This window comes from Lissotriton helveticus, chromosome 4_2, assembly GCF_964261635.1.
Source record: "Lissotriton helveticus chromosome 4_2, aLisHel1.1, whole genome shotgun sequence".
In the NCBI taxonomy this organism is placed as follows: Eukaryota; Metazoa; Chordata; class Amphibia; order Caudata; family Salamandridae; genus Lissotriton; species Lissotriton helveticus.
The window spans coordinates 143,983,764-144,009,609 of NC_136064.1; the positions used below are offsets into that span (position 1 = coordinate 143,983,764).

The 25,846-nt window shown below is 40.8% G+C and overlaps 1 protein-coding gene across 1 annotated transcript in view; it reads left to right on the forward strand.

Annotated features, from left to right (window-relative positions):
* LOC144751990 (vomeronasal type-2 receptor 116-like) overlaps positions 1-25,846 on the forward strand; it is a 135,295-nt gene that overhangs the window by 27,365 nt on the left and 82,084 nt on the right. Inside the window, exon 2 of the mRNA XM_078639949.1 lies at positions 12,599-12,826. Coding sequence (XP_078496075.1) covers positions 12,599-12,826 — 228 coding nt within the window. The remainder of the gene's footprint in view (positions 1-12,598; positions 12,827-25,846) is intronic.

Below are 25,846 nucleotides of genomic sequence, written 5' to 3' on the forward strand. Positions count from 1 at the left end.
GTCAGTCAATCAGATCACCTTTATTCGGTTAAAAATCAAAACCATATAGGCATACAGAAATACAAACAGACTAAATAAAATATAGCATATAGTTCAAAAAATATTTTTAAAAAAATGAATCAATTATGTGCAACTGATAATTTATAATATATCCTACGAATATTCTGCAATAAAATGGCTTCCATATCTCTTTGTCACAGACAAACAACATCTAAAATAATATGTTAGGACTTGGAAAGTTATCTTTTACAACAAAACAGGCAGTCACAAGTGCACTCATCTTTCAATCATTAGGGTCATGAGTGGACTGGTGCAGAAGATGCAGTTTCCCCGAACCCAAAAGTTGTCAGAACTCCTATAAACACATAATATCGCTATATTTTACTACTAAACAGACAGTCACAATTGCCGTTTCCTTGCAGCTGAAAGGGACTTGATTTAAATGGTGCAGCAGGTGCAGTGGCACCTGGGTCAAAAGTTGTCAAAACTCTACTAAACACCAAGGGCCAGATGTAGGACGCCAATTACCGGTCGTTAACAGCCGATTCCGGCCGTTACCGACCGGTAATTGGTTTTCGAGATGTAGGGGCCAATATTTTACAGATTCTGTAAATTTACCGAAACAGTAAATTTACCGAATCTGTAAAATACCGAATCGGTAATTTTACCGATTCGGTAAAACCCAGATGTAGGTAGCACTGTTTACAGTGCTACAGGCCTCCAGAATTCGGTATTTTACCACCCAATCCAATTGGGTGGTAAAATACTGAATTCAGGTGTGCATGCACATCTGTGCATGCACACCTGTGCCATGTGACACACAGACATGCCACACATGCCTGTATTTGGGGTGCTAGAGGGAGTCAAAGTGACACCCCCTGCACCCTTGCTGAAATCGGTATTTACCGAATCTGTAAATACCGATTCGGTAATGCCCATTGATTCCTATAGGCTTCAAGGCCCATAGGAATCAATGGGCATTACCGAATCTGAAATACCTACATCTCCCCCCTCTATTTTACCACTTCTTAAATATCGAATCGGTATGATTCGGTATTTAAGAAGTGGTAAAATAAAATTACCTACATCTGGCCCCAAATATTGTTAATATTTTACTACTAAGCAAGCAGTCATAAGTGCAGTTATCTATCACGCACTAGGCTCATGATTTCAATAGTGCAGCATGTGCAGTGGCACCAGGACCAAAAGGTCCAGGCACCCCACCGAACACTTAATATTGCTATCATTTTTTCCTGAACACATGTGCAGTTACCTTGCAGACAACAGGATCATGCTTTGAATGGTGCAGCAGGTGCAGTGACTCTGGGGCCCTAGCTCTTGGAACCCCTCTAAACACCAAATATTGCAACATTTTACTGCTAGTCAGGCAGTCACACATGCAGTTATCTTGCAGGCACTAGGGGCATGATTTGAATGGTGCAGCAGGTGCAGTGGCACCACATCCAAATGTTGCCAACACTCCTCTAAATACATAATATTGCTATTACATCAGTTCAATTATTTCCCTTTTCATTTAATTTTTCAAAATGTTACTATTACTTACTCGTACTCTACCACTAGTAACAGTGCAATATATTGCATTTTTGTACATAAACAAGTCATAACAGTGTAACAGACCTTATATTGTACAGCTACTTAGCAAGCTACAACAAGAAAAGCTTATTATTAATCACATTGGCGATACCTAATGCATCTACCAATGCTTGTTACTATTTTTTTTGTTAAATATTTTTTATTAAATATAAATGACACAGGAATGCAAATATAATATTCCATTCATATGCAGAAATAGGTGTGCAGTTATACAAGAATAACATCTATAAATAAGTTAAAAAAAACATGAGATTAATACATTTGTATATCACATATAAATTGATTTATAAATAGTCCAGTACTGAACTTTGTAGAAGTATATTTAGAACCTGTGAAAACATGAGATGGTATATAATAAAAGAAAAAATAGGGTAAAGATAAGAGAAAGAAAATTGAGATAGATAGGAGAAGGAGAAGATAAAGAGAGAAAGAGGAAAGAAAGAGAAAGAAAGAGACACTATCAAATAGAGAAAGAAAAGTTAAGTAGGAGGTGAAGTTCACGGTAGATACAAAGTAAATTTTAGCCATAATAGATCACATCTAATTTGTAGTTGAATTGAATCCTGAGGCACGGAAGCAATTCTGTGTTCATCGCATATTACATTCCACCAGAGTAAAAAGGATAACCAGAGTTGTCTTTCCAACCTGTTAATATAACCTTAAAAGCTACAACAATAAATAGTTCAAATAGAATTGATTTAGAGGTAATTTGTTCAAAATCCGGCAACATAGTACCTACAAATACATTATGAATCTTAAATTGAATATTCTAAGAAAAAATCGATATACATTTTGACCAAACTGCTTCTCAAAAAGCATAAACTTTTGGACAATAGTAGAGTAAATGCAGTAAAGAACCTTCAGCTTTAAAACATGACCAACAGGATGATGAGACTGATTGGTTAAACTTATGCAAATGTAGGGGAGTAATAACAACTCCATTGAAAATAAAATATTAGGATTGTGTGATATTAGCAGCTTTGGATGTCTTGAAGAGTTTTTGCCAAAATGTGTCCCATTGGGAAACAGATAGTATTTGGGATAGGTCCTGTTCCCGTTCTAGCTCAATATTTGTTTCAGTCTATGTGCAGTTAGCTATAGATAACGTTTTATAAATAAATGAGGCTCTAGGAGTAGTATCGGAAGAAACTTGGTACTAGGGTGTATCAGATGGGAATGAAGTTGGAGTTAATTGAGAAGTAAAATTCTGCAAGTAACTCTGGAGTGTTGGAGCTAGAATGTTATATTGCTGAATGTATGAATCAGGTAAATTAAAGGTCTCTTGCAATTGTTGAAAAGGTAAAATCCTATTATTGACAATCATTTGTTTGACATAAAAAAAACCTTTTCTTTCCAATGTTTGCAGTAAAATGATTGGTGATGAAATTTGATGTGTTTATTATACCATAATGAGGAGGAAAGAAAAAAAGGTAATATTTATCAAAATTCCTAAAGAAAAGTGTAAGTAGAAGATAATGGGAATATTTCAAAATTGGAAACTTAGAAATAAAAGTACAATTAGTCATAAAAATAATATCCTGTAATGAAAAATCATTTAGCAGCGAACATTCAAACAGTAACCCAAGAAGTTTTAGGTAAGTCTTGATAATCTTTATATATAGCATAAAATTGACGGATCAAAAAAGCAGTGTGATATAATTTAAAATCAGGGAATCTAACACATCCCTCAGTTTTAGGACAACGTAACTTGGATAAAGCAATGCTTGCATGTTTATTATTCCAAAGAAACTTAGTACATATAGAATTAATCTATGTAAAATAATAGTTGGGAATTTTGAATTGTAACATTGACAATGTGAACAATATCTGTGGAACAATCATCTCCTTAATTGTATCAAATCTGCCCCACCAAGATAGAAATAAAGGGGACCAAGAGGTCAACAATTTGGTAATCTTAAGTTTTAGAGCAGTAAACTTGTGGGATAGAGTATCATGATTATTAGAAGAGAACCATATGCCAAAGTATTTAATTTTTTGTGGACACCATGTAAAATTAGTAGAGTCAAACATATGTTGGTAACATGAAGAGTTTTAAGGTAAAATTTCAGTCTTGGAGAAATTAAGTTTATATCCGGAAACATTAGAGAATAATGGAATGTCATGTAAAAATGGAGGAAGGAATGTAACACGGTTGGACATATAAATAGGAACATCATCTGCATATGCAGAAAGCTTAATTTGGTGGGATTTCAGAGTAAATCCAGTAATAAGAGTATTATTTCTTATACGTTCAAGAAAAGGTTCCATACATAACACGAAAAATAATGGTGAAAGGGGGCACCCTTGACGTGTACCTCTTTTCAGGGAAAAATATGGAGAAAAAAGACCATTCAAAAAAACACATGCTTTTGGATCTGTATATAATAATTTGATATATGAAATAAACTTAGGCACAAAACCAAACCATTGTAAAGTGTGTAACATGAAATGCCAATTAATTCAGTCACAGGCTTTTTCTGCAAACAGAGACAATGCAGCCAAGGGAGAGGGATATTTTTTACTAAGAGTAAGAATATTAGAAAACATTCTGGCATTATCAGAGGCTAAACATCCTTTGACAAAGGCGTCTACAGTGGCAATCATATTTAGGGAGGATTTAGCTTTAATGAATTCTAGTAATGATGATGGGGATTTGGAGGAGAAATACTTGTGTTCCAGGGTTTTGATTTATGCTAGGGTGTCTGTATATTTGGCATTCATTAACGTCCAGTTTTTTTTAAGAATAAGCAATAGTGAAAGCTCTAAAAGACGCATTAAATGCATCCCAATTATTATGGACTGAGGTGTCTAAATTGTTATTATTTGCAAACAATTCATTATTAAAGAAGGTTGCTTAAGAAATAAAGGTACGGTCTGATTAAAGGGAATTGTTAAAATGCCAACAGCCTTGTTTACATGAGATGATGGATATATCAATGTAAGTAGATACGGAAGCATGGTCAGAAATAAAATAGAAACAATTTGTGAGGTGTGGAGACAAGGCAATAAGGATTTGGAAACTAAAATGTAATCAATACGAGAACTTGTATAGTGTACAGGAGAAAAGAAAGTAAATTCTGAGGTATCAGGATTACATGTCTTCCTTGAATCAAATAAAGGACGGGAGGAAATGGCAGATTGGAATGATTTGTACGTTTTGTCTGGTTTAAATTTACATTTGGAGTTTCTGTCTGAAAAAAGGTCCATCCAATTATTAAAGTCACCACCAACTACTACGTTAAAATTAGATACAGTTAATAGTTTCATTTGTATGGATTGTCAAAATGTCGGGTCTGGTTTAACGGGACCATAGATATTGAAAAAAGTCATATGCATTTTGTTGATAATAGTATCAACCAGTACCCATTGGCCAAAAGGATCCCATTTTGATGATAGTATTTGTGCATTGATTGATTTGTGAAATAGCATTGCCACACCGCCATGACGATCTGTAGCAGGAGAAAAAATAACTTGATTAACCCATTGACGTTTGAGTTTAAGAGACTCTAAATCATTACAATGAGTTTCCTGTAAAAAAGCAAGTTGGGTGTTAAGTTTAGCTAAATAAGACAATACCTTTTGACGTTTGACAGGATGACATAAACCACTAACATTCCACAAGACCACATTAACCATGTTGTTGGATTAGGGGGTACATGAGGAAACAGTAAAAAACAAAACTGCATAAAAAACAATGAAAAAAGAAATTATTATTAACATACGATGAACAAAACACGCTGGAAAAAACATATAACAAGGTGGACATATAGTCAAAAAGAAGAAAAAAGAATGAAAGACAGAAAGAGGAAAAAAGGAGAAGACAGATCAAGAAAAAAGTACACAGATCAAGGGGTAGAAAAGCAAGAAATAAGCAAAGTTGGGGGAGCATAGTGACGTTGAAGGACATGGACAGAAACAATAGTAAAATAACTGGAAGGAGAACCTCGAATATAAGAAGGCAAGGTGACTACTCATAGATTAATAACGAAATATAACTTGTAAAAAACATTTTAACAAGCATTGTACTATAGAAATAATCGGATGTTGGTATCCATTCCACAAGATGAAATATCACGTAGATAAAGTTTAAGTTTGTCAGGGTCATCAAATGAACGTGAGCGCCCTTCATGTGTAATTTTGCAAAGGCATGGACGAAGAATTCCATATTGGATATTAAGCTGTTGCATCTGAGGATGTAGGGCAAGAAATTCTTTACATCAGGCATTTGTTGCAGTCGAGACATCCTAGGATATAAAGATATTATGGCCCGGCCACATGAGTCGATGTTTAAGTCTTACTGCCTTTAGGACATGCATAATTATTATTATTATTATTATTATAATTACACTTGATTAAGCGCACAGCTACCCAAAGGTTTCCCGGCGCTAAAGCAAACAGAAGTATACGAGGTGAGGGGAGCATTGGATCGATAGCTTACATATTAAATAACCAGGTCTTGATTCCCTTACGGAAAGTCAGAAAACACATTTCAGAGCGTAGCGATAAGGGAAGGGAGTTCCAAAGAGAGGGTGCTAACAGGGAGAATGACCGACCTCCCATTTTAGCTCTCTTGACACGCGGTACTTTAACTTTATTTTGGGTGGAGGACCTAAGTGTGCGAGAGGGGACATAGTGCTGCACTAAAACAGATAAGTAGTGCGGGGCTTTTCCAGTCAGGATTTTGTGCATAAGACACAAAGCCTTGAATTTAACCCTATTCTCAATACGCAGCCAATGCAGTTTACGCATGTGGGCCGAGGTCGATGTTCTAGCAGGAAGGTTACAAATAAGGCGAACAGCCATATTTTGTACCACCTGGTACTTCCTAGTTACCTCCTTACAGGCACCCAAGAGTAAGATGTTCCCGTAGTCCAGGCGTGAGATGACAAGAGCCTGGACTACCGTCCTCAGGGTGTCAGCAGGCAGCATCCACGTGATTTTCCTCAGCCACCTGATGATGGTAGTACAGGCTCAGTAAATTCCAAGAAAAGCATTATAATTCCACGTGGCTTATGTGAAGAAGGACGGAGATGACCAATACAATGTGCTCTCTCTATGTTGAGGGGAGATGCAGATGGCTGGAGATCTAATAGTTCAGGTGGGAGCTTCTGTAGGAAGGAAACCATATCAGAATCTTCAATATTTTCCGGCAGTCAGTAAAGGCGTAGGTTATTCCTTTGATTACGGTTTTCAAGATCCTCTGTCTGTATTTTTAACTTGTGAATTTCTTGTTCTAATACTGGAATCTTTGAAGAAACATCTTGTAAGTCACTTACTCGTTGTTCAAGTTCCAAAACTTTTCCCTCCATAACAATCCATCTCTCCTAAATCAGTTTTAGCTTTTCATTGGTAGTAGACATAAAAGGTTGAAGGCCTCGTACTTTGTCTAATATAGAGTCCAGGACTGGGTTTCGTGAGGAGAGAATAGGAGAAGGTGGATAATTTGTATGTTGTTTTGATTTAGTACCAGTGGAAGAAGATCTGACTGAATGAGGATCAGTAGCTATTGTGGAAACGCTGAAAAAAGTGATTTAATAAGCACAACATTGGGTGAATGCAGGTGGTATAATATCAAAGACCACAACGTGTGACACACTTTATAATAATAAGATTTAGCAGTAGCAAAAGAACCTGAAGGACGGAATATGAAATATCAAAGTAGGTTCCAATTAAAGATGCATATTTGCTCCTTGCCACAGAAAACAAAAGATATTGAAGTAATGCAAAAGGGAGCACTTTCCTGAGACTTTCACAATCCAATCATGACCTTGGAGGCGTGAAAGAAAGAAACTATTATCTGTGGACAGATATAACTGGCAGCTGGTAAAAGGAGAAAAATATGGATGGCTCAATACAAAATAGCGGGAGTGCTAGGCGACGCTGCTCTCTCTGAGGTGATGTTGCTCCTTCATTTGAGCTCCATTAATTGTGAGTTGCATCAGTTCCATACCAGGGTAACAGGAAGACAATGGCGTAGCTTGAAAGTGTTCAGAAAATAAATAAAATAGCATATTTCGCCAATATTTTGCCAAAAAATAAAAGTTGCCAGGCAATTAGGTGTGACACATTCAGGAGTGGTTAATTAATCAAATAGGGCAAGGGAAAACAAATAGATTTTATAATATTCATTCCTAGAGGAAAAAAAGGCCCACAAATGTGCTCCCTGATGTATCGGTTTGAAGAAAAACTAGCCGCTGAAAATGGCGGGTGCCCGTGATTTTGTAGGCTGGCGGGCGCCCTTTATTTTGTAGGTTCAAACTCACAGCTGTGGCAAAGAGGCTCGTAACATGATGTCGAGAGCGTGAAAACCTGACAAACGGGTCACCGAATTATCGCAGAGCCATTCCTGTAGTTCGCGGTCTTGGGAGCCAGCAGACGAGGCTCAAAGTCCTGCCTCGGAGCGGAGCTCAAGCGTGATGTGCCATGACACCTCGGCGCGTAAGCCACCCTCCTCAATGTTTCCTAATGCTTGTTATTCTTATCTTGAAACTTCACAATCTCGTCCTCTACGTTTTCAATCACATGGGTCACACCAGCATTAAATGTATTATGATGAAAGTTGACAAGCAGCAAATCGAAGGATGCAAGGATGATACAGATTGAGAGCGGAAACTGAATGACCAACTTAGTTTAGTTAACAGGTGTCAATATAGTCAACCCACCTATCGTCCTGCTCTCATTCGAAGGAATAGATGGAAAACACCAGGAATTTACAAAAAAGAATCAGTAATCCATGTTTCTTGAAGACGCACAATATTGCATTCATAAATTAAAGAAGTCCAATCTAGATTACTCAGCTTTGACCGGATACTGGTCACATTCCAAGAGAACAGATTAAAAGTCTTTCTGGAGCTGGGGTAATCCAGACTAGAGGTCAATATAGATACATCCAAACTAACCTCCGGGAATTGAGTTTGACTTGGAGGTGGAGCCTTATCAGGTAGTCAATCAAGTTGCTCAAGTGACAAGAGTACTTCATATGTATTATTAGTCTCAAAGCCCTCCTCATACTGTTCGGACACCCCCGTCCATCCTTTGACACCAAGGGTAATGCATAGGCCTTGTGATATGGTATACAAACATACCCAAGAGGCAAACATTTATTAGATCTAGGTGACAAAAAGACCTGGTATGCAAGCGATGAAGGATGACATCTATAACAGAGTGTCTTCTACAGTTTCCAATTATACACTTGACTTGGAAATCCTTTACTCAATTTGTCACCCAGACGGCTCTTCTAGAAGCCCATATTCTGCCAATAAATCATGGTCCAAGTCTGAGTTCTCTTTAAGCCAGGACACTGTTTAAGGGAATGCTGATCTTCCTTCAGTGAAGAGGATAAGAACAGCGGCAACGCATTTGTCAAAATTAGAATGTAGGAAGTGCAATCTGGAGGGGTCCTTACATTTATCCTTTGCTTGTCTGCCACCAGAACATTAGCATTATTGGATGTTTGCCCTGCAAGTAAAGCATTCAAATTATGAATTATTTTAGTTGTTAAGATGGGAATCATCCATAATCCATTTTAGCCTCCAGTTCTTTAAGCCTACCCAATACTGAGGCACTAAAAATCATTAACCAGGTTTTCCACTTTGTTAAAACTATTTATAACCATATATGTCATCCTGGAAACTATTTTTGACCATTAAGGGCAATACATAACACCTGAGCTGTTACTGTGAGGCTTATATTTTAAATTAGTATTTATTACTATAAATACTGCATACATGTATTATATTATTATGTAACAGGAGGATGAGGGTCACGGTTTTTCCGTTGTGCATCATGGCCCTGATGTCGTCAGTTGAGGCGATGAGGGCTGTTCCGGTGCTGTGGTTGCTGCGGAATCTGGATTGGGGCGGATTTAGGATGTTGTTCTTTTCAGACAGTTGCCTGTTGACGATCTTCTCGATGACTTCCACGGGAATGGGAGGAGGGAGATGGGCCGGAATTTCTTGAGGTCCCTGGAGTCTGATTTTGTTTTCTTAAGTAGAGTGTTGATCTTGGTGTGCTTCCAGCTCCCCGGGAAGTTGGCGGTCTCGAAGGAGTTGTTGATGATCTTGCAGAGATGGGGTTTGATGGTGGAGCTTGTCATTTTAATACAAATAATACACACATTATTTTTCAAAAATTAATTATGCATATTTTTCCATGAATATTTCTTCTTTTAACCCGTTCCGTGCTGCCGTCGGCCATTGGCCGACGGCAGCACTACCTCCCCAGTGCTGCCGTCGGCCAATGGCCGACGCGGCCCTGCCCGTTTTGCAGAAGTGCCGCACTTCCGCAAAATCGCGGCCGCCGTTAAGGCGTTAAAAAAAACAATTTAATAATCTCCTCACCCTTTTATTCCATAAACACAACATTCTGCTTCTCTAAAATAATAACATATATTTAAAAAAAATACAATTTATAATTAAAAGTTACAAAAAAACATTAGCAATGAATATTCATTACAACAACAATGAATTCGTACAAAAACACTTAATAATAAACCTGGAAATACAAAATATTACACAATATTTAAAAAATACAACTTTTTTACAGCTATATTAAAAACAACACTTAAAATGGTATACTTACCTATGATACTCTTATTCACAATATGGGCCATATGTATCAACATCCTAATAGCGATTTTTTAGAAATCGATATTTGAGAATTGCAATTAGGGATGTATGTAAAAGAAATCGCAATTTTTTTGCAATTTCTTGATATTCCTTAATTGCGATTAGGAAATTGCAAATCGCAATTAAGGAAAACTTTCCCATTCATTTCTATGGGCCAGGAGGCGCTGGGATGCCTTCTGGTAACCATGCGCTTTACAAAAATGCCATACAATACAATACAATACTATTCTCAATTTGCAATTTGCAATTTGAGAATCGCAAATTGAGAATAATTTCAAGGGTGCAGGGGTGTCAAAAGGACACCCTGATGCACCCCTGACATAAGCTTGGTTGCACACGTGGCACACATACATGCCCTAAGGGCATGTATGTGCTTCACGTCGCACTTTGAAAAATGCAAAAAAGTGCCTTTTTCAAAGAAATCACAAATTACCACCAACTTGAAGTTGGTGGTAATTTGCGATTCCTTAAGGCCAAATTGCACTTTTTTTGGTGCTTCTTATATTGCATTTAAGGAATCGCAAAATTTGCGATTCCTTAAATGCAATCACAAAATAAGGAATCACAAATTCTGTGATTCCTTATTTTGCCTTAATACATACCATTTGGCAAAATTGCATTCGTTTGCACATGCAATTTTGATTGATACATATGGCCCTATGTCCTTCAAAGAATCTTCCCCACCATGAAATGTTAATATTCCACAAGCAATTAGCCTGATTCGTACTGAACTATTACATGTCGTCACAAAACCTGCTCTCTACACAATCAAGACTTCAAACAAAGCACCTCAACCACTAAATGAAAGAAACCTTCTTCAGACCTATAGAATCGTTAAAACTTTGGAGCTTCCTCAGACATATCACGAGTTTCAAAGGCACTTGGAATAGTTATATGTCGACAGTCTTCACACCAGAAAGCAAATGGCCTCATAAGTAGCTTTAGTTTAGTCTCAGTGATCTCTGGACCCCACATAGGTCAGTTATGTGAAACCATCAATGAGGAAATACTCAATGCCTCTGGGCCCCATTTCATCACTATCAGCCGCAAGATGCTCCTTGACAGACTGTCTCATTTCGTTCATGCCAACATTATAGTACTATTTATTTGACCTTTTTGCTATTTTTTGTAATTTTTGAAAGCACCATAGAAAACCTTGAGTTGGCCTGTTTTTTGCATCACATACAAAGATGGTTGGAAACATATTACCTTGTGGATAGTAACTGAGAATCTCTTTGGGTGGTGCTATTAATTGAAGGAATCTATCAGCTATGTATATTGAAATAAAGGTGGAATACCCTTGGTAAGAGTAAAACAGAGGGGCATTAACTGGATGTAGACATCTGACTGATAGACTCACGGAAAGAAAGAGAATTGAGGCAGGCACAAGAGGATTTTTGAGTCTGCTTGAAGAAATGGGTGTTTAGTGATTTTATGAGTTTGGGAATGTAAGACACTATATGTAAAGAAATGGCTAGAGAGCATAGAGGGATGAGTTAGACTTCTGCATGTTTTGTAACAAGTCACACACGTTGGAATGGAATGGTTGAGAAAATACAAGGCAAAAAGTTTTGACAGATAGTTTGGAGCTCAGTCATCAATGATATTGTGGGTGAGGTTGTTTCACTTACAAGAAGGCTGCCAAGTGTATTTCTGAACACCTTTGATGTGGTCCTGTTGCTTCAGGCTGATAAGGAAATAACCGGAACTTTTAAGTTTTAATATCTTGCTATTTAATAGTTATATTCTTTTGGGTCTAATTACTTATTTGTATATATTTTATAAAGTCATTGGTGACCGCTCCCAAAAGGAACTTTGCATTCGTCAAAAAGCTAAAAAAAGTGCCTTTGCTTACTTTTATGTAAATCTGGTCAATAGTTTTCAGAAATCATTATTATAAACATTTGCTCGGCAGTATTGAAATGGTTGCATTGCACATACACACATTTTGGTGTCCATAAGGTTTTACTGCCCCTAAGAGGAGCAGACGGAGATTAAACCTCTGATCTGTCAGGATGGGGTGGATGGATCTTGGCTGAAGTTGAATGATGAGATGCTCTGTGAATTGGCTCATCATTGTGAAAACAAATTAATGGCAGGTGAGACGGATCATTTCTACTCCTGACTGTGTTAGGAGCATGTCAGAGTAACATCCCTGGGGCATGAACCAGAGGCTTTCCCAGAAACAGGAGCATGAACTACTGTTCTACATTTGTGTGGATTTCTTTGGCATTGTATCTTTTTTTACTCTCTTCACCCTATAACCTTGTAACCTACAAGAACATTCTTGACCAAGAATACAAAATAAACAAGTCAGTTTATTATTTTGACAAGAGTCTTGTTGTTTATAATTTCAGATGCTGCATTATGTGAGGAGTGTGCGCTTTAACACCAGCTCTGGAGAGGAAATCTTCTTTGATGAAAATGGAGATGTGCCAGCTGTGTTTGATTTGGTAAACATTCAGATCTCCTCTGAGGGCACTGTGACACTGGTGAAGGTGGGGACCTTTGATTTCAGCATCCCGGAAGGAAAGCAGATACGGATAACGGATGATGCCATATTGTGGAACACAGGAGACAACCAGGTGAGAATCTTGATGATTCCTTCATTTGAAACGGGAAGGATGCAAGATCCAGATTGATGAAAAGATGATGATAAATCTGTAGAGTGCAACAAGGTGGATTTATTGAATACATTTCTCAAATATACTTCTTAAGGAGATGTCCCTTAAAATGCTAAAAAGTCTTTAGCTCTGAAATTAGAAGTAGACAATACAGCTGTCACTCCTGTGTAACAAGATCATAGAAGATAACGTGAACATCATAACCCAGAGAAAGTAATATGCTTAGGAGGGTTTTCAATTAATTTTTGATCTTTACCTGTTTCCTCCTTCACTTTTACTTTGCCAGGTTGAAGCCTGACCTCTATATTACTGTGTCAGAGTAACATAAAAAACAACAGGAGGATATTATGTATCCTGAGAGGTTGTAGCCATTTGAGGCACTGCCTTTCCACTGCCATGGGAAACAGTCTTTACAGCCCAATTTGACCATTCCACTGCCTTTATCGCAGATGTATTAACACACAAATGTTTACCACATACATCAATTAATCAGTATTTATAATGTGGGACTAGTCACTCGATAGGACATCTAGCTGTCTGCTGGCCCCAGACGCTTATTCAAATAGCCAGTCTCGAAGGCCATCTGGGATTCAGGAAGTAAGGCGATAGTCCGCCGGTGTGCAGGGAGGCTGTTCCATGTCTTTGCTGCAATGTTGGAGAGGGACCTTCTTCTGCCTCGCTTGATGCAGGGAGTATGGGCAAATGAAAAGGTGGCTTGTCAATGGTTGAGAAAGTCCAGGAGGTGGTTAATATAATAAGGTCCTTGGTCGTGTGTAGCCTTGTGTGTGTTGGTCAGCAGCTTGAATTGACATCTCTTCTGTACGGGGAGCCAGTGGAGTTATCTGAGATGAGGTGTGAAGTGGGTTCATTGGAGAAGGCCAAGGATGGAGGCTGGCTGAGGTGCTCTGTATGGTCTGGAGTCTCTGAAGGAGGTAGGCAGTGATTCCTATGTAGAGGGTGCTGCCATAGTCCAGCTAGCTGAGGATGAGGGCCTGACTCATGGTGCGTCTCACATATTGAAGAAGGTATTTGAAGATATTACATAGCATGCGCAGAGTGAGGAAGCAGGCGGATGAGAAGGCATTGATCTGTGATTTCATGGTGAGCTTGTTGTCAGTAATGATTAGGAGGTCTTTGGCGTGGTCAGAGGGTGTGGGTGAGGGTCCTGGGTTTGATGGCCTTTAAGAGTCATTCCATGTGTTGCTGCTGTTGCCAAAGATCATAAAGGCGTTTACCAACCATTCATTTACCACGCATTTAAGATAGGGTGGTGAACCCCAGTAGGTAGTTATAGTTAGCACCATTTTTTCTTCAAAAAGCATTTTTTCTTTTCCCAATACCTTTGGCACAGATTGACAAACCTTTTGTGAAATTTTCAAAACTAGTGGCCCGCTCCGGTCAGCTCCTGTCTTGAAAGTTTCGGGGTGATTCGGAAATCGGGGGCCAAGAAAAAAGGGGGTCCCAAAACGTGTTTTCTCCATGTTAATTCCCATAGGAAACTTTAGAAAGCCCAAACTGCTGAAAGGAATTAAACCAAATTTGGCAAAAAGGTAGCCCTTGTTTCAGAAAGAGCCATTTTTGTTAAATGGTGTGAATGCGTTCAGTAGTTCCTGAGAAATAAAAAAAAAGTTCAAAAAATGCATTTGCCATAGGAATGTTTAGACACGGCTACAGCTCGAACTGCTGAATGGAATTACACCAATCAATCAATCAATCAAAGCATTTATATAGCGCACTACTCACCCGGAGGGTCTCAAGGCGCTGGGGGGAGGGGGTCCGCTACTGCTCGAACAGCCAGGTCTTGAGTTGCTTCCTGAAGGCAAGGTGGTCTTGGGTCAGGCGTAGGTGGGTCGGAAGGGAGTTCCAAGTCTTGGCGGCCAGGTAGGAGAAGGACCTTCCTCCTGTGGTGGCTCTTCGGATGCGAGGGACGGCGGCGAGGGCGTGGCTGGTCGATCGAAGCTGGCGTTTGGGGGCGTAGAAGTTGAGGCGGCTGTTGAGGTATCCTGGGCCTTGGTTGTGTAGGGCTTTGTGTGCGTGGGTGAGGAGCCGGAAGGTGATTCTCTTGTTGACCTGGAGTCAGTGCAGGTCTCTCAGGTGTCCGTAGATGTGGCTGCGGCGGGGGATGTCCAGGATGAGTCGTGCTGAGGTGTTCTGGATCCGCTGGAGTCTCTTCTGGAGTTTGGCGGTGGTTCCGGCGTAGAGGGAGTTGCCGTAGTCCAGATGGCTGGTGACGAGGGCCTGAGTGACCGTCTTCCTGGTCTCGGTGGGGATCCATCGGAAGATCTTACGTAGCATGCGCAGGATGTTGAAGCACGACGAGGAGACGGCGTTGACTTGTCTGGTCATGGAGAGGGAGGAGTCCAGGATGAAGCCCAGGTTGCGTGCGTGGTCTGTGGGTTTGGGTGCGCTGCCCAGGGCGGGGGGCCACCAGGAGTCGTCCCAGGCGGAGGGTGAAGATCCCAGGCCAAATTTGGCATAAAGGTAGCATTTGTCACAGAAAGAACTCTTTTTTCTTAAATGGTGTAAATCTGTTCAGTAGTTGCTGAGTAAATCAAAAAATAAAAGTATCGATATATAGAGGCACGGTGGATCCACGCACCGTACCGATCACAAGCTGCATTCTAGTTGGCTGTGAACACTGCAAACCAGGAAGTGTTGGCTGCCATCTTGTGCCTCGGTAAACAAGAAAAATAAAGGCGTACAACAAGAAAGGGGACTGGGTAGCAACACCCCGTCCCCCTTGGCCTGCTCAGGGGGTCCCACAAGGACCCCCAAGGCCCAGAAAAGCAAACAGTGGAATGCACGCTGGGTGTGGGGATCCAAACAAAATAAAAAAAAAAACAAAGCGAGGTCTTTCTTGCTTCGTTATGTTTAACCCCCGGGTGGGCCCAGGGGCATGTACAAATGTAATAGCGGGGGCCCAGGGAGGCCATTGCAGCCCCAGGGACTGCCACCCCATGGGCTGTTTAAAAAAAACTTACACCTTTGTGGGTGGACTCAAGCTCCCCTACACAGTCTGGAACAGCCATCTCCCCGGGGCATTAAATCCAAATTCGGGGGTCCGTAGCGGCACAAATATGGTGACAATCACATAGAGATGCTGCAACATGCACCTCCAGACAACAAATGGCATCAGATTTCACGCGAAACATACAGACCAGGTAAGCCTTGGAGTGGAACTGCCACAACCATCACATGGACCACCACCTCTCTGGGGTTTTCAATTGTTGGGAGGGGCTGTACAGCCCCCCTCCTGGAGCCTGTGATGGCCCGGGGACCACCCCCTCCCAAGGCCGGCTCCTGCAGTGTCCTGGGGTACTCACCCCCGGGACACTGCTGTTTGCTGCGGTAGGGCAGGAGCACGTCTCCTGCCCTTTTGTAGCAAACTCTAGTTTGAATTTTGAAAGAAAGAGCAGTGAAATCTGTTCTCTCTTCCAAAATCCAAAGCAGAATTGCTTTTCCACATGGGGAGCTGCATGTTAGCAGCTCCCCATGTGAAAAACCAATGCCGGCTCTCGCGGGATGATGCAGGGACTGTGGGGGCATTGCGGCTCTCCCTATGGTCCCATTGAAGTGTATAGGCCACGGTGGATGGGGTCCCCTGGGCGAATAGAAATTAGTGGTAGGAACCGTTTTTTTACCAAAAAATGTAGAGTCGTGACCCTAACGCGAGGCTCAGCGCGTCCCCCTGGTGTAAACGCGCTGGGGGCATGACTCCCAGCGCAGCCCACTGGTGTGAACGCACTGGGTGCACAACTCAAAGCCGCGCTGAGTGCGTGACTCCCAGCAAAAAAAATTATGATTTTTTTTATTATAAATGTAGGTTATATGTTTGGATATTGGGTGGCTCTAAAAAGAGGCCTTGTGTTTATTGGGAGATTTTGGTACCTTCATGTAAGTGCCTATTCAAAGTCTAAAGTTGTTGAGAAAGATTCTGTTTCCCTCATCTGTGAAATGTACACCATCTCTCCTGTAGATGCCACCCATATTAACCCCTTCAGCGCGCATGACAAAGCCAGCTCGTCATGGGCGTTACCTGCGCTACGCGCATGACGAGCTGGCTTTGTCACGTAACGCGCGATTTTCAAAATCGCAGCGCGCAGCGGGAAAAACGCTAGCGTGCATGCGGTTAAAACACAGATTGCTGTTGTATATGGACCCCATACTATAATCTCCCAGATACGCAGAAGCAGCTTTATTGACATAGCTTTCTCAATCTGTGGGCAAAATTGATTGGACCGGTTCCATTTCTGTCTTTGGCATATGTTAGAATAGACAAAGGCAGTTTGGGGGAAAAGTAACATCAATTCTGCAAAGGTGTCCTACATTAGCATTTCCAAACTTACCTCAGTCAAAGTGCCTAGGTCATTGCCACCACAGTGCATAATTATGGGGTCAGGGTGTTGGAGAAGCAAAAAGGATTTAACCAATGGCATCAATTGGTGCCACTTTAATCCTCTCTTTACAATCAATTTAATATCTACATTTTGCAAAGCTAGGTCTTTGTCAATACCTCTGCTTTCAGCATTCCTTTTGTACCAGAAAATATAGCTGTGTCCCACAATCCACACTCTAAGCATCTTGAAGGGAAGTCTGGATACACTGAAAAGATGTTTCTAAAAAAGTGGATAAGATGCAGTTTAAAAAAAGGAGAGAAATGATGGGTTGATTGAGAACATTATGGAATGAAAATAGGGTGTATGCTTCCGTGTTGAAAAAGCATGTTTCTTATTGGCTGGTAAAAAAAAGGTATATTAGATAGGATAAACTGATATTTTGGAATGTCAAGCACACTTGCTGTTTCAATTTGCAACATTGTGTGCTGAACTTTGGACCTGTGTGTTCAGTTGAGTGTTCCATGAACTGTTACTATGGAAACAGGCATTAAGCAGAATGGGGATAGGGTTGGAAGTTATGTGTGGAATTAAAATGTATATTTCTTATAAATATTACAGTAATATGTAATTGCAGTGAGATTTCCCAAGTGACTGGAATGATTAGAAGTGGTGTGTTATGAAAAAAAGGTAACGTTTTTTGTAATATCATTTTGAAGTCTAGTCTGGATCCGCGCTTCCATTGCTTAAGGTGCACGGACCAGACGCGTCTCCAGAAAATTGCAGAAGCGATTTTGGTTCAGTTAGAGGTCAGTTGGCAAGGGTTGATATGTGTAACCAATAGAAATGTGTCTTAGAATTTGAAGTAATCTGGGAAGCAATGTGATTTGATATTTACATGTATATGTGTGCAGAATAAGAGGGAAACTTTGCGATTTTTTAGTTTTGCTAAGAGCAGTGCACTATATTCATTTTGGAAAAGGGGGTGGTGATGGACAGAGCATCTGAATTAAACAGAACACTTATACCCAGTCAAAAGATCAGGGCTTGATCCATCACCGTTTTTTAGCTCACTGCACCATCCCAGTTCAGAACCTGGCTACATGCAAATTAGTCTGTCCCTATATTCATTTTGTGCATACGAAATTCTAGTGTGCAATTCAGATACTTCATAATCTGCAAATCAATTTGAAAGGTGAGTTATTAATTTATGAGGTGTACAATGTCCTGCCTTTGTTTTTAAACATGAAATATAATTTACAAAATTTGAATTTACTCATATATTTTGTAATGATTATGCAGTTTTGTGTAATGTGTTTAAATGTTGTTAAATATACACTTCTGAATAGCATTATGTATGTTTTGGAATAGGGATAGCTGATTATGACTGATTGTTATAATGTGTGGATATGTACATTAGTAGTATAATGGATCATTTTTGGTGTAGATTTCAAATTGGAAATTAATATGTTGAGTTAAAGTACTAGAGATGAGAGTAGTTTTATAAGTGTCTAAAGAGGTAAAGATAACATATGCATCATTTTTGGTGTTTGGTGTTTGGTTTCAATTCGAAGCTTGTATTGTGAATTTATGTGGTGTAGATATTGTTTTGTAGAGAGATACTCATTTATGTTTTTCAGTGAAATGGTGAGACTTATGTGAAAGGTTTCTGGTTTGTATTTGGCTACGTGTAATATTAAAAGCAGTTGTAGAAAGGTGATTTAGCAGTAGAGATGTATGCAGTAGTTTTATTCAATAGAGTTTGCTTGCTGAGCAGGTATTGCCTTGTTTGTACTGAGACACTCCTCCAATCACCCATTGAGCACCGTACTCTTATTTATCCTGTGTAGTAATACCTAAGTACTTATAAATTCTCTATGCACTGTGTTAGGTAAAATCTAATTTGCACAATGTATGCGGTCCCTAACTCCTTGCAGACTACTGAGTAGCTCCAGCAAAAATTCAGCTAGTAGCCATTCTTGTTTGGAATCACACTGTGAGTCTGTGTCCACTCCTACAATCATCCTGACAGAAGCATGTCCTTATTTAATCACTCTGCTAAAACATAAGGACTTATAACCTCACGTTTCTGTCAACCACTAGCACTGTAGGTACCTACTCACTGTCGATGCACTTTCATAATGACTCAGGCATTGAGACAAGCTGTGCTACAATCGAATGTGTACAATTTATTCATTCCCCTAACCCCCGCAGACTACTGATTGAGTCCTGGAAAAATCCAGGTAAGAGTCATGCTTGTCTAGAATCACACTGTAAAACTGTGTCCACTCCTTCAATCATCCTGAGAGAAGCATGTCCTTATTTATTCAATTAGGTAAAATACAAGTACTTATAAAGTCACATTGCTGTCAACTACTAACACTCTAGGTACCCAGGCACTGTTTATGCACTTTCATAATGACTAAGGCATTGAGACCAGCAGTGGTACAATCAAACGTGCACAATGTATGCGGTCCTTTAAACCCTTGCAGAATATTAAATCAGTACTGCAAAAATCCAGGTAATAGCCATTCTTGTCTGGAATCACATTGTGAGTTTGTGTCCACTCCTACAATCATCCTGACAGAAGCATGTCCTTATTTAATCACTCTGCTAAAACATAAGCACTTATAACCTCACGTTTCTGTCAACCACTAGCACTGTAGGTACCTACTCACTGTCGATGCACTTTCATAAGGACTCAGGCATTGAGACGAGCTATGGTACAATCAAATGTGTACAATTTATGCAGTCCCCTAACCCCCTGCAGACTACTGATTGAGTCCTGGAAAAATCCAGGTAAGAGTCATGCTTGTCTGGGATCACACTGTAAGTCTTTGTCCACTCCTACAATCATCCTGACTGAAGCATGTCCTTATTTAATCAATTAGGTAAAATACAAGTACTTATAAAGTCACGTTGCTGTCAACTACTAGCACTCTAGGTACCAAGGCACTCTTTAGGCACTTTCATAATGACTAAGGCATTGAGACAAGCAGTGGTACAATCAAACGTGCACAATGTTTGCGGTCCGTTAAACCCTTGCAGACTATTGAATCAGTACTCCAAAAATCCAGGTAATAGTCATGCTTGTATGGAATCACACTGTGAATCTGTGTTCACTACTGCAATCATCCTAACAGAGGAATGTCCTTATTTAATCACTCTGCTAAAACATAAGCATGTATAACCTCACCTGGCTGTCAGCTACTAGCACTCTAGTTACCCAGTCACTGTTTATATACTTTCATATTGACTAAGGCATTGAGACAAGCAGTGGTACAATCAAATGTGCATAATCTATGCAGTCCCCTAACCCCCTGCAGACTACTTACTCAGTGCTGAAAAAATCCAGCTAATAATCATGCTTGTCTGGAATTACATCGCAAGTCTGTGTCCACTCCTACAATCATCCAGACAGAAGCATGTCCGTATTTAATCAGTTAGGTAAAGCACAGGTACTTATAAAGTTACCTTGCTGTCAACCACTAGCACTCTAGGTACCCAGTCACTGTGTATGCACTTGCACAATGACTCAGGCATTGAGACAAGCACTGGTACAATCAAATATGTACAATGTATGCAGTCTCCTAACCCCCTGCAGACTACTGACTCAGTCCTGAAAAAATCCAGCTAATAATCATGCATGTCTGAAATCACACTGTGGGTCTGTGTCTACTCCTGCAATCATCCTGACAGAAGCATTTCTTTATCTAATCAGTGTTTTAAAACATAAGTACGTATAAACTCAACTTGCTGTCAACTACTAGCACTCTAGGTACCCAGTCACTGTTTATGCACTTTCATAATGACTCAGGTATTGAGACAAGCACTGGTACAATCAAATGTTCACAATGTATGCAGTACCCTAACCCCCTGCAGACTACTGGCTCAGTCCTGCAAAAGTGCAGTCACAGTGGGTCAGGTCACAATGGGATAGTTTATTGTTGTTAGGGTAATAAAATATATTCATACTTAAACATACAATCTTAATGTTTTGTTGGGGGGTTACTGTTTTAAGAATTTATGTTACATTGGTTTCCTTGCTGCTGCATGCCCACAGCCAGTGTTAGATTTAAAATATCTGCCGATTTTGTAACACACAAACAGATAGATGTGGTACCCCTCACTGAGTTATTTGTCCTACTAGTTCTTTCAGTCTCTCCTCCTAGTCCAATATACCCCCCACCAAACTTATATTGCCTGTGATTGATGATGATTAAGTTCGGAACAGCGATGGCTACATGGTTTCCCAAGAGAATGGAGCAGATGCCTTGGTTGTGGTGTTAGTTGTAGACACTTGAACTAGCTTTTGCAGACAAAAAAAAGAGACAGTCACTTGCCTATGAGAGACTGTGGGAGGAGTAGTAGAATGAAGTAAAGTACAGTACAGAAGAAGACTACCAAACATACAATATTGCAACTGCTAAAGTAAAATAAAACATAATGGTGGTGGGGACAGCCTATTACAAGAAGTTATAAACAGTAGTTGTGTTGAGTGATCATGGTTAACCTCTCCAGGATTTTGGGCGAGCGACTGGTCCTTTTCACAGTTACAATGGCACCAGCAGCACTGAAAACACGCTCAGAAGAGACACTTGCAACAGGGCAAGCCAGATGCTTTATCGCCAGCCTGCTGATCACTGGCCATTAGCTTCTTTACCCATACCAATACACCAATGGGCTTTGCTCCATGAAGACCTATGCTGTGTCATCCAGATAGGCCTGGACCATCAACTCAATTTTCAGGGGTGCTCCGATTTGCTTGGCCTCTTTTGCCTTAGCATCAGCAATGGACTTGCCAAACCCTTTCAGTAAAAACCAATCAGTTGCCGTTTTTTTATGTGGCTGATGATCCTGTTGGTGCTGTTGTTGATTTTTTGGTAGTGTTGGTGACTGCTGGGAGGTAAACGCACTGCTCTCAGGCTCTGAAGTAGAACTTGACTCTGGATGCCATGTAGTACTTGTTCTGTCCTTGGGTGGTGGGCCTCTAATTAAGAGCTGTTCATTTTCGAAATCTGTGGCTTCCTCAGCTATCAAAGTTTTGCACTTGGCAACATCCACTTCTGAAAAAGGAATTACTGCATTACTGTTCAGAAATAATTTGTATTGTGCATCCAAAATTGTGGCAGTAATGTAATGTCAATGTGACACAATGTTATTTTGAATCCTAATATTTTGAGATGAGCAAACAGCTAAGGCGTTCGCCAAATAACATGCATCTACTTTGTCATCCACACCTGTGTATGTTTCAGACACCTCCTTCAGCTGTTGCTCTAGCATGTACAACAATGGGATAGCTTGGTCCATAGTACAGTCCTCCATGCTGACTTCACGTGTGAAGTCCTCAAAAGAAAGTAGCATCTCTGTCAGGCATTTAACGAGGTCCCATTTCCCCATCTCAACGGTCATGCTTTCACAGTAGGATCCCCTAATATTTTCATGACATAAGCATTAAGTGGCATGTACTGCTCAAACAGACAATCAAGCATGTAATAAGTTAAGTTCCAACGTGTTGGCACCCCTGGATGAGTGCTTTTACTGGCATTTTATGCTCACGTTGTATGACTCTCAGCTGCTTCCGGGCTTTAAAAGAATGGATGAAACGTGTGAATATTCTTCAGCAGGTGGTCAGTAAGTTGCTGACTTAGCTTTCATGTGTCAGAAAGTCTTGAACAACAATGTTAATTCAGTGTGCCAAACACGGGACCCTGAAATAGCCACCATATTTCATGGCCCTAACTACATTACTGCCATTGTCCTTGGCAACAAAACCAATGCTAAGCCCTCTTGGTCGCAGCCACTCAAAGACCTTGCTGTTAAACTCATCCAAAATGTTTGCAGCAGTATCATATTTCTCCATAGCAAACATGGCTACAGTTGCATGTTTGCGAGTGTCATTAATAACATCAGCAGTGTCAACTCCTGCAAATATCTTTTCTCTAACACCCGAAAAAGAGATCCAGTGTGCAGTGATGCATATGTAATCCGTGGCTTGGCAACTGATCCACATGTCTGTTGTCAGGTGGATACTCTGAACAGCACTCTGTTTTAAGGCTTTTTCAAGCAATTGCAGCATGTCGTGATGTAGTGCTGCAACAGCAACTCTGGTGAAATAGTAGCAGCTGAGAACCTTCCATTTTGGGCAGATGGTTGTCACAAATTCCAGAAAACCCACCCCTTCAACAAAAGAAAAAGGGAGAAGGTCCAGGGTAGCATTTTAGCCTGCTTCACATTTTACAAACGTCCTATTGGGTGGTTGTGTTCGTACAGCCCCTCCGGCCTGGTAAACATGCTAAGAATGGCAGGCTGCGTGGTATTCCTTTCTGTTAGGTTCAACACCACACTTTTTTCATTGCAGTACTCCTTGGTGGCTCAGGCTGACTCTTACTCTTGTGCCACTGAGATGTTACTGAGGATGTGGGCGGTACCACTGCAATGCTGGGGACAGGGCTACTTTGTGTCCTACTACCAGAGAGAATGTCTCCCTCTTCTTCTTCTTCCTGTTCCACCGTGAGCAGACCTTCTACTCATTTATCCCCCATCAACAGCAATGGTTCCAGGTTTTATGCGACGAAGGTGGTCCTCCCAGTTCATTGCGAGGGTTTTTTTCAGATGGGTCATTTGGCCTCTGGTATCATAGTTTGTACCAAGCTTACCACGATGAACAAAGGTATGACAAATGGAGCATATAGCAATGTTCTCCTCCTTTTCACTAACTGTAAAGAAGTCCCACACTGGGGAGCTTAACTTTTGTCTCCTGCTGGAGGTGCCACTTCCAATGCCAGATTAACTGGAGGGTGTACGTTGAATTTGACTCTGTGGCTGTGCAGTACCACTACCTACTTCTGCTGAGGTGGTGCTTGTGCTAGATGTGGGACGCTGCCGGCCCTTTGCTAATGTAAATATGGAAGTTGGAGGTCTTGTTGGGGTTACCTGTGTTGGAGGTATGCGTTCTACATCCCTCGCAGCCATTCTGGATAAGGTAATAATGTTGTTCTCCATGTCCTCGGGCCAGGAGTGATGTTCGTGATGACTGGCTCATCATCATTATTCTGCTGTTCTACATGGACCTCCATAAGTCTAAGGCTTTCTGGAACCTTCCTTTTCTGTAGCCTGGTCTTGGGATGTGTCTCCCTCTCATGCTCAGGTTGTTGTGGCTCCCAAGTATATCATCAGAAGGGATGCTTGGTGAATAACTCGATGGACTAACCGTCCTTTTCCTCGCTGGTGATTTGGAAGACAATGGATCTCCTGAATGAGTGGATTCCTCTTCTTCTTCCTCTGCATGAGGCTCAATTTCCTGAACTGCCCCTACTTCGGGAGGAACAACAATTACTATTGCGGGTGGTGGTTGCGGCTGTTGTTGTTGACCACTTATCTGTTGTGTTCCCTCCTGCGTTGATTGTGTACTACTTTGAGATAGCGATAAGTTTAGGTCAGACTCAGCATCACTGCTTTCCACAATTAGGCTGGCTACCTCTTCCACACTCATCTGCTTGGGCCTGGGTTGGTGGGTTGGGCCCACTGATGTGGAGGTGCTACCACCAGCTTGGCCCCTGGACACCGCTGCTGGAGGCCTCAATTTTGGTCTCCCATAAAAGTTTTTGGGCGGCACATTAGACTTAAGTCACACTTCCTTCATCTTCTGTTCCTTCTTCTCAATAGCAACTTTCTTGGTAGTGGAGGACCTGGTACCTGCTTCTTCAGATGTCAGCAGCACTTAGTTGCACAAGTTGCAGAGATGGCTGGTCAGGTCACTCACACATCACGTTGTGTACAGCAGCAGTGCATCTATCTGCCACCACAACAGGCGAGGATGACAAACCTCCTCCTCAGCCTGTTGTGCACCTAAAAGCCAAAAAGCCAGAAGAACATCAGTCAAATTATATTAAAATCAAACTAATGTAATAATATATAACTTCCTAGTGTGTGGTGGTCACAAAAATAACATTTTAGTAACTCAGTGGCCAACAACAGTGAGTGTAGCCATGAAGGAGACTTTGACAACAAGACCAGGGCTTTCCTGGTGTACTGTACTGTGTACACTCAGGAAGAATAAGAATAGCAAAGAACAAAAACATAAATGTATGTTGTGTGCAGCCTGTTTGCCCTAAATGTGTGCATCACGTGGGATGGATGCAGCATCAAGGAGCAACAACAGCAAAAAAGGCATTTATTTAACACACTCAAAAATTGAAATATACCCCAGGAAAAAAACACATTTTGCAATTCAATCCAATGCCATCCATTCCATACATGATGTTAAAATTCAAGAGACAACCCAAAAACAGTTATTTAACTTTCATGCACCCATGATGATTGATGAGTAGTACCACTGGGTCTACTGGCAGACTAGGCCACACGCTTGGAGGTCTATGGCAAAAGCACAGTGGATGGTCCCACCAAATGGCCACCACCACATGGCCAGGCCACTCACAAAAAAAACAAGAAAAGGAATACAAGAAAGACAATGCAGGCCTATGGCAAAATCACAATGCTTGGCTTCACAAAATGTCCGCCTCCCACATGGTCAGGCCACCCACCACAATAACAAGAAAGTACATACAAAGGACAGGAACAGGTAGTTGGAGTCTATGGGGAACTTCCTTCCTCTTTTAAAAAATGCTTTAAAAAAGAACAATTA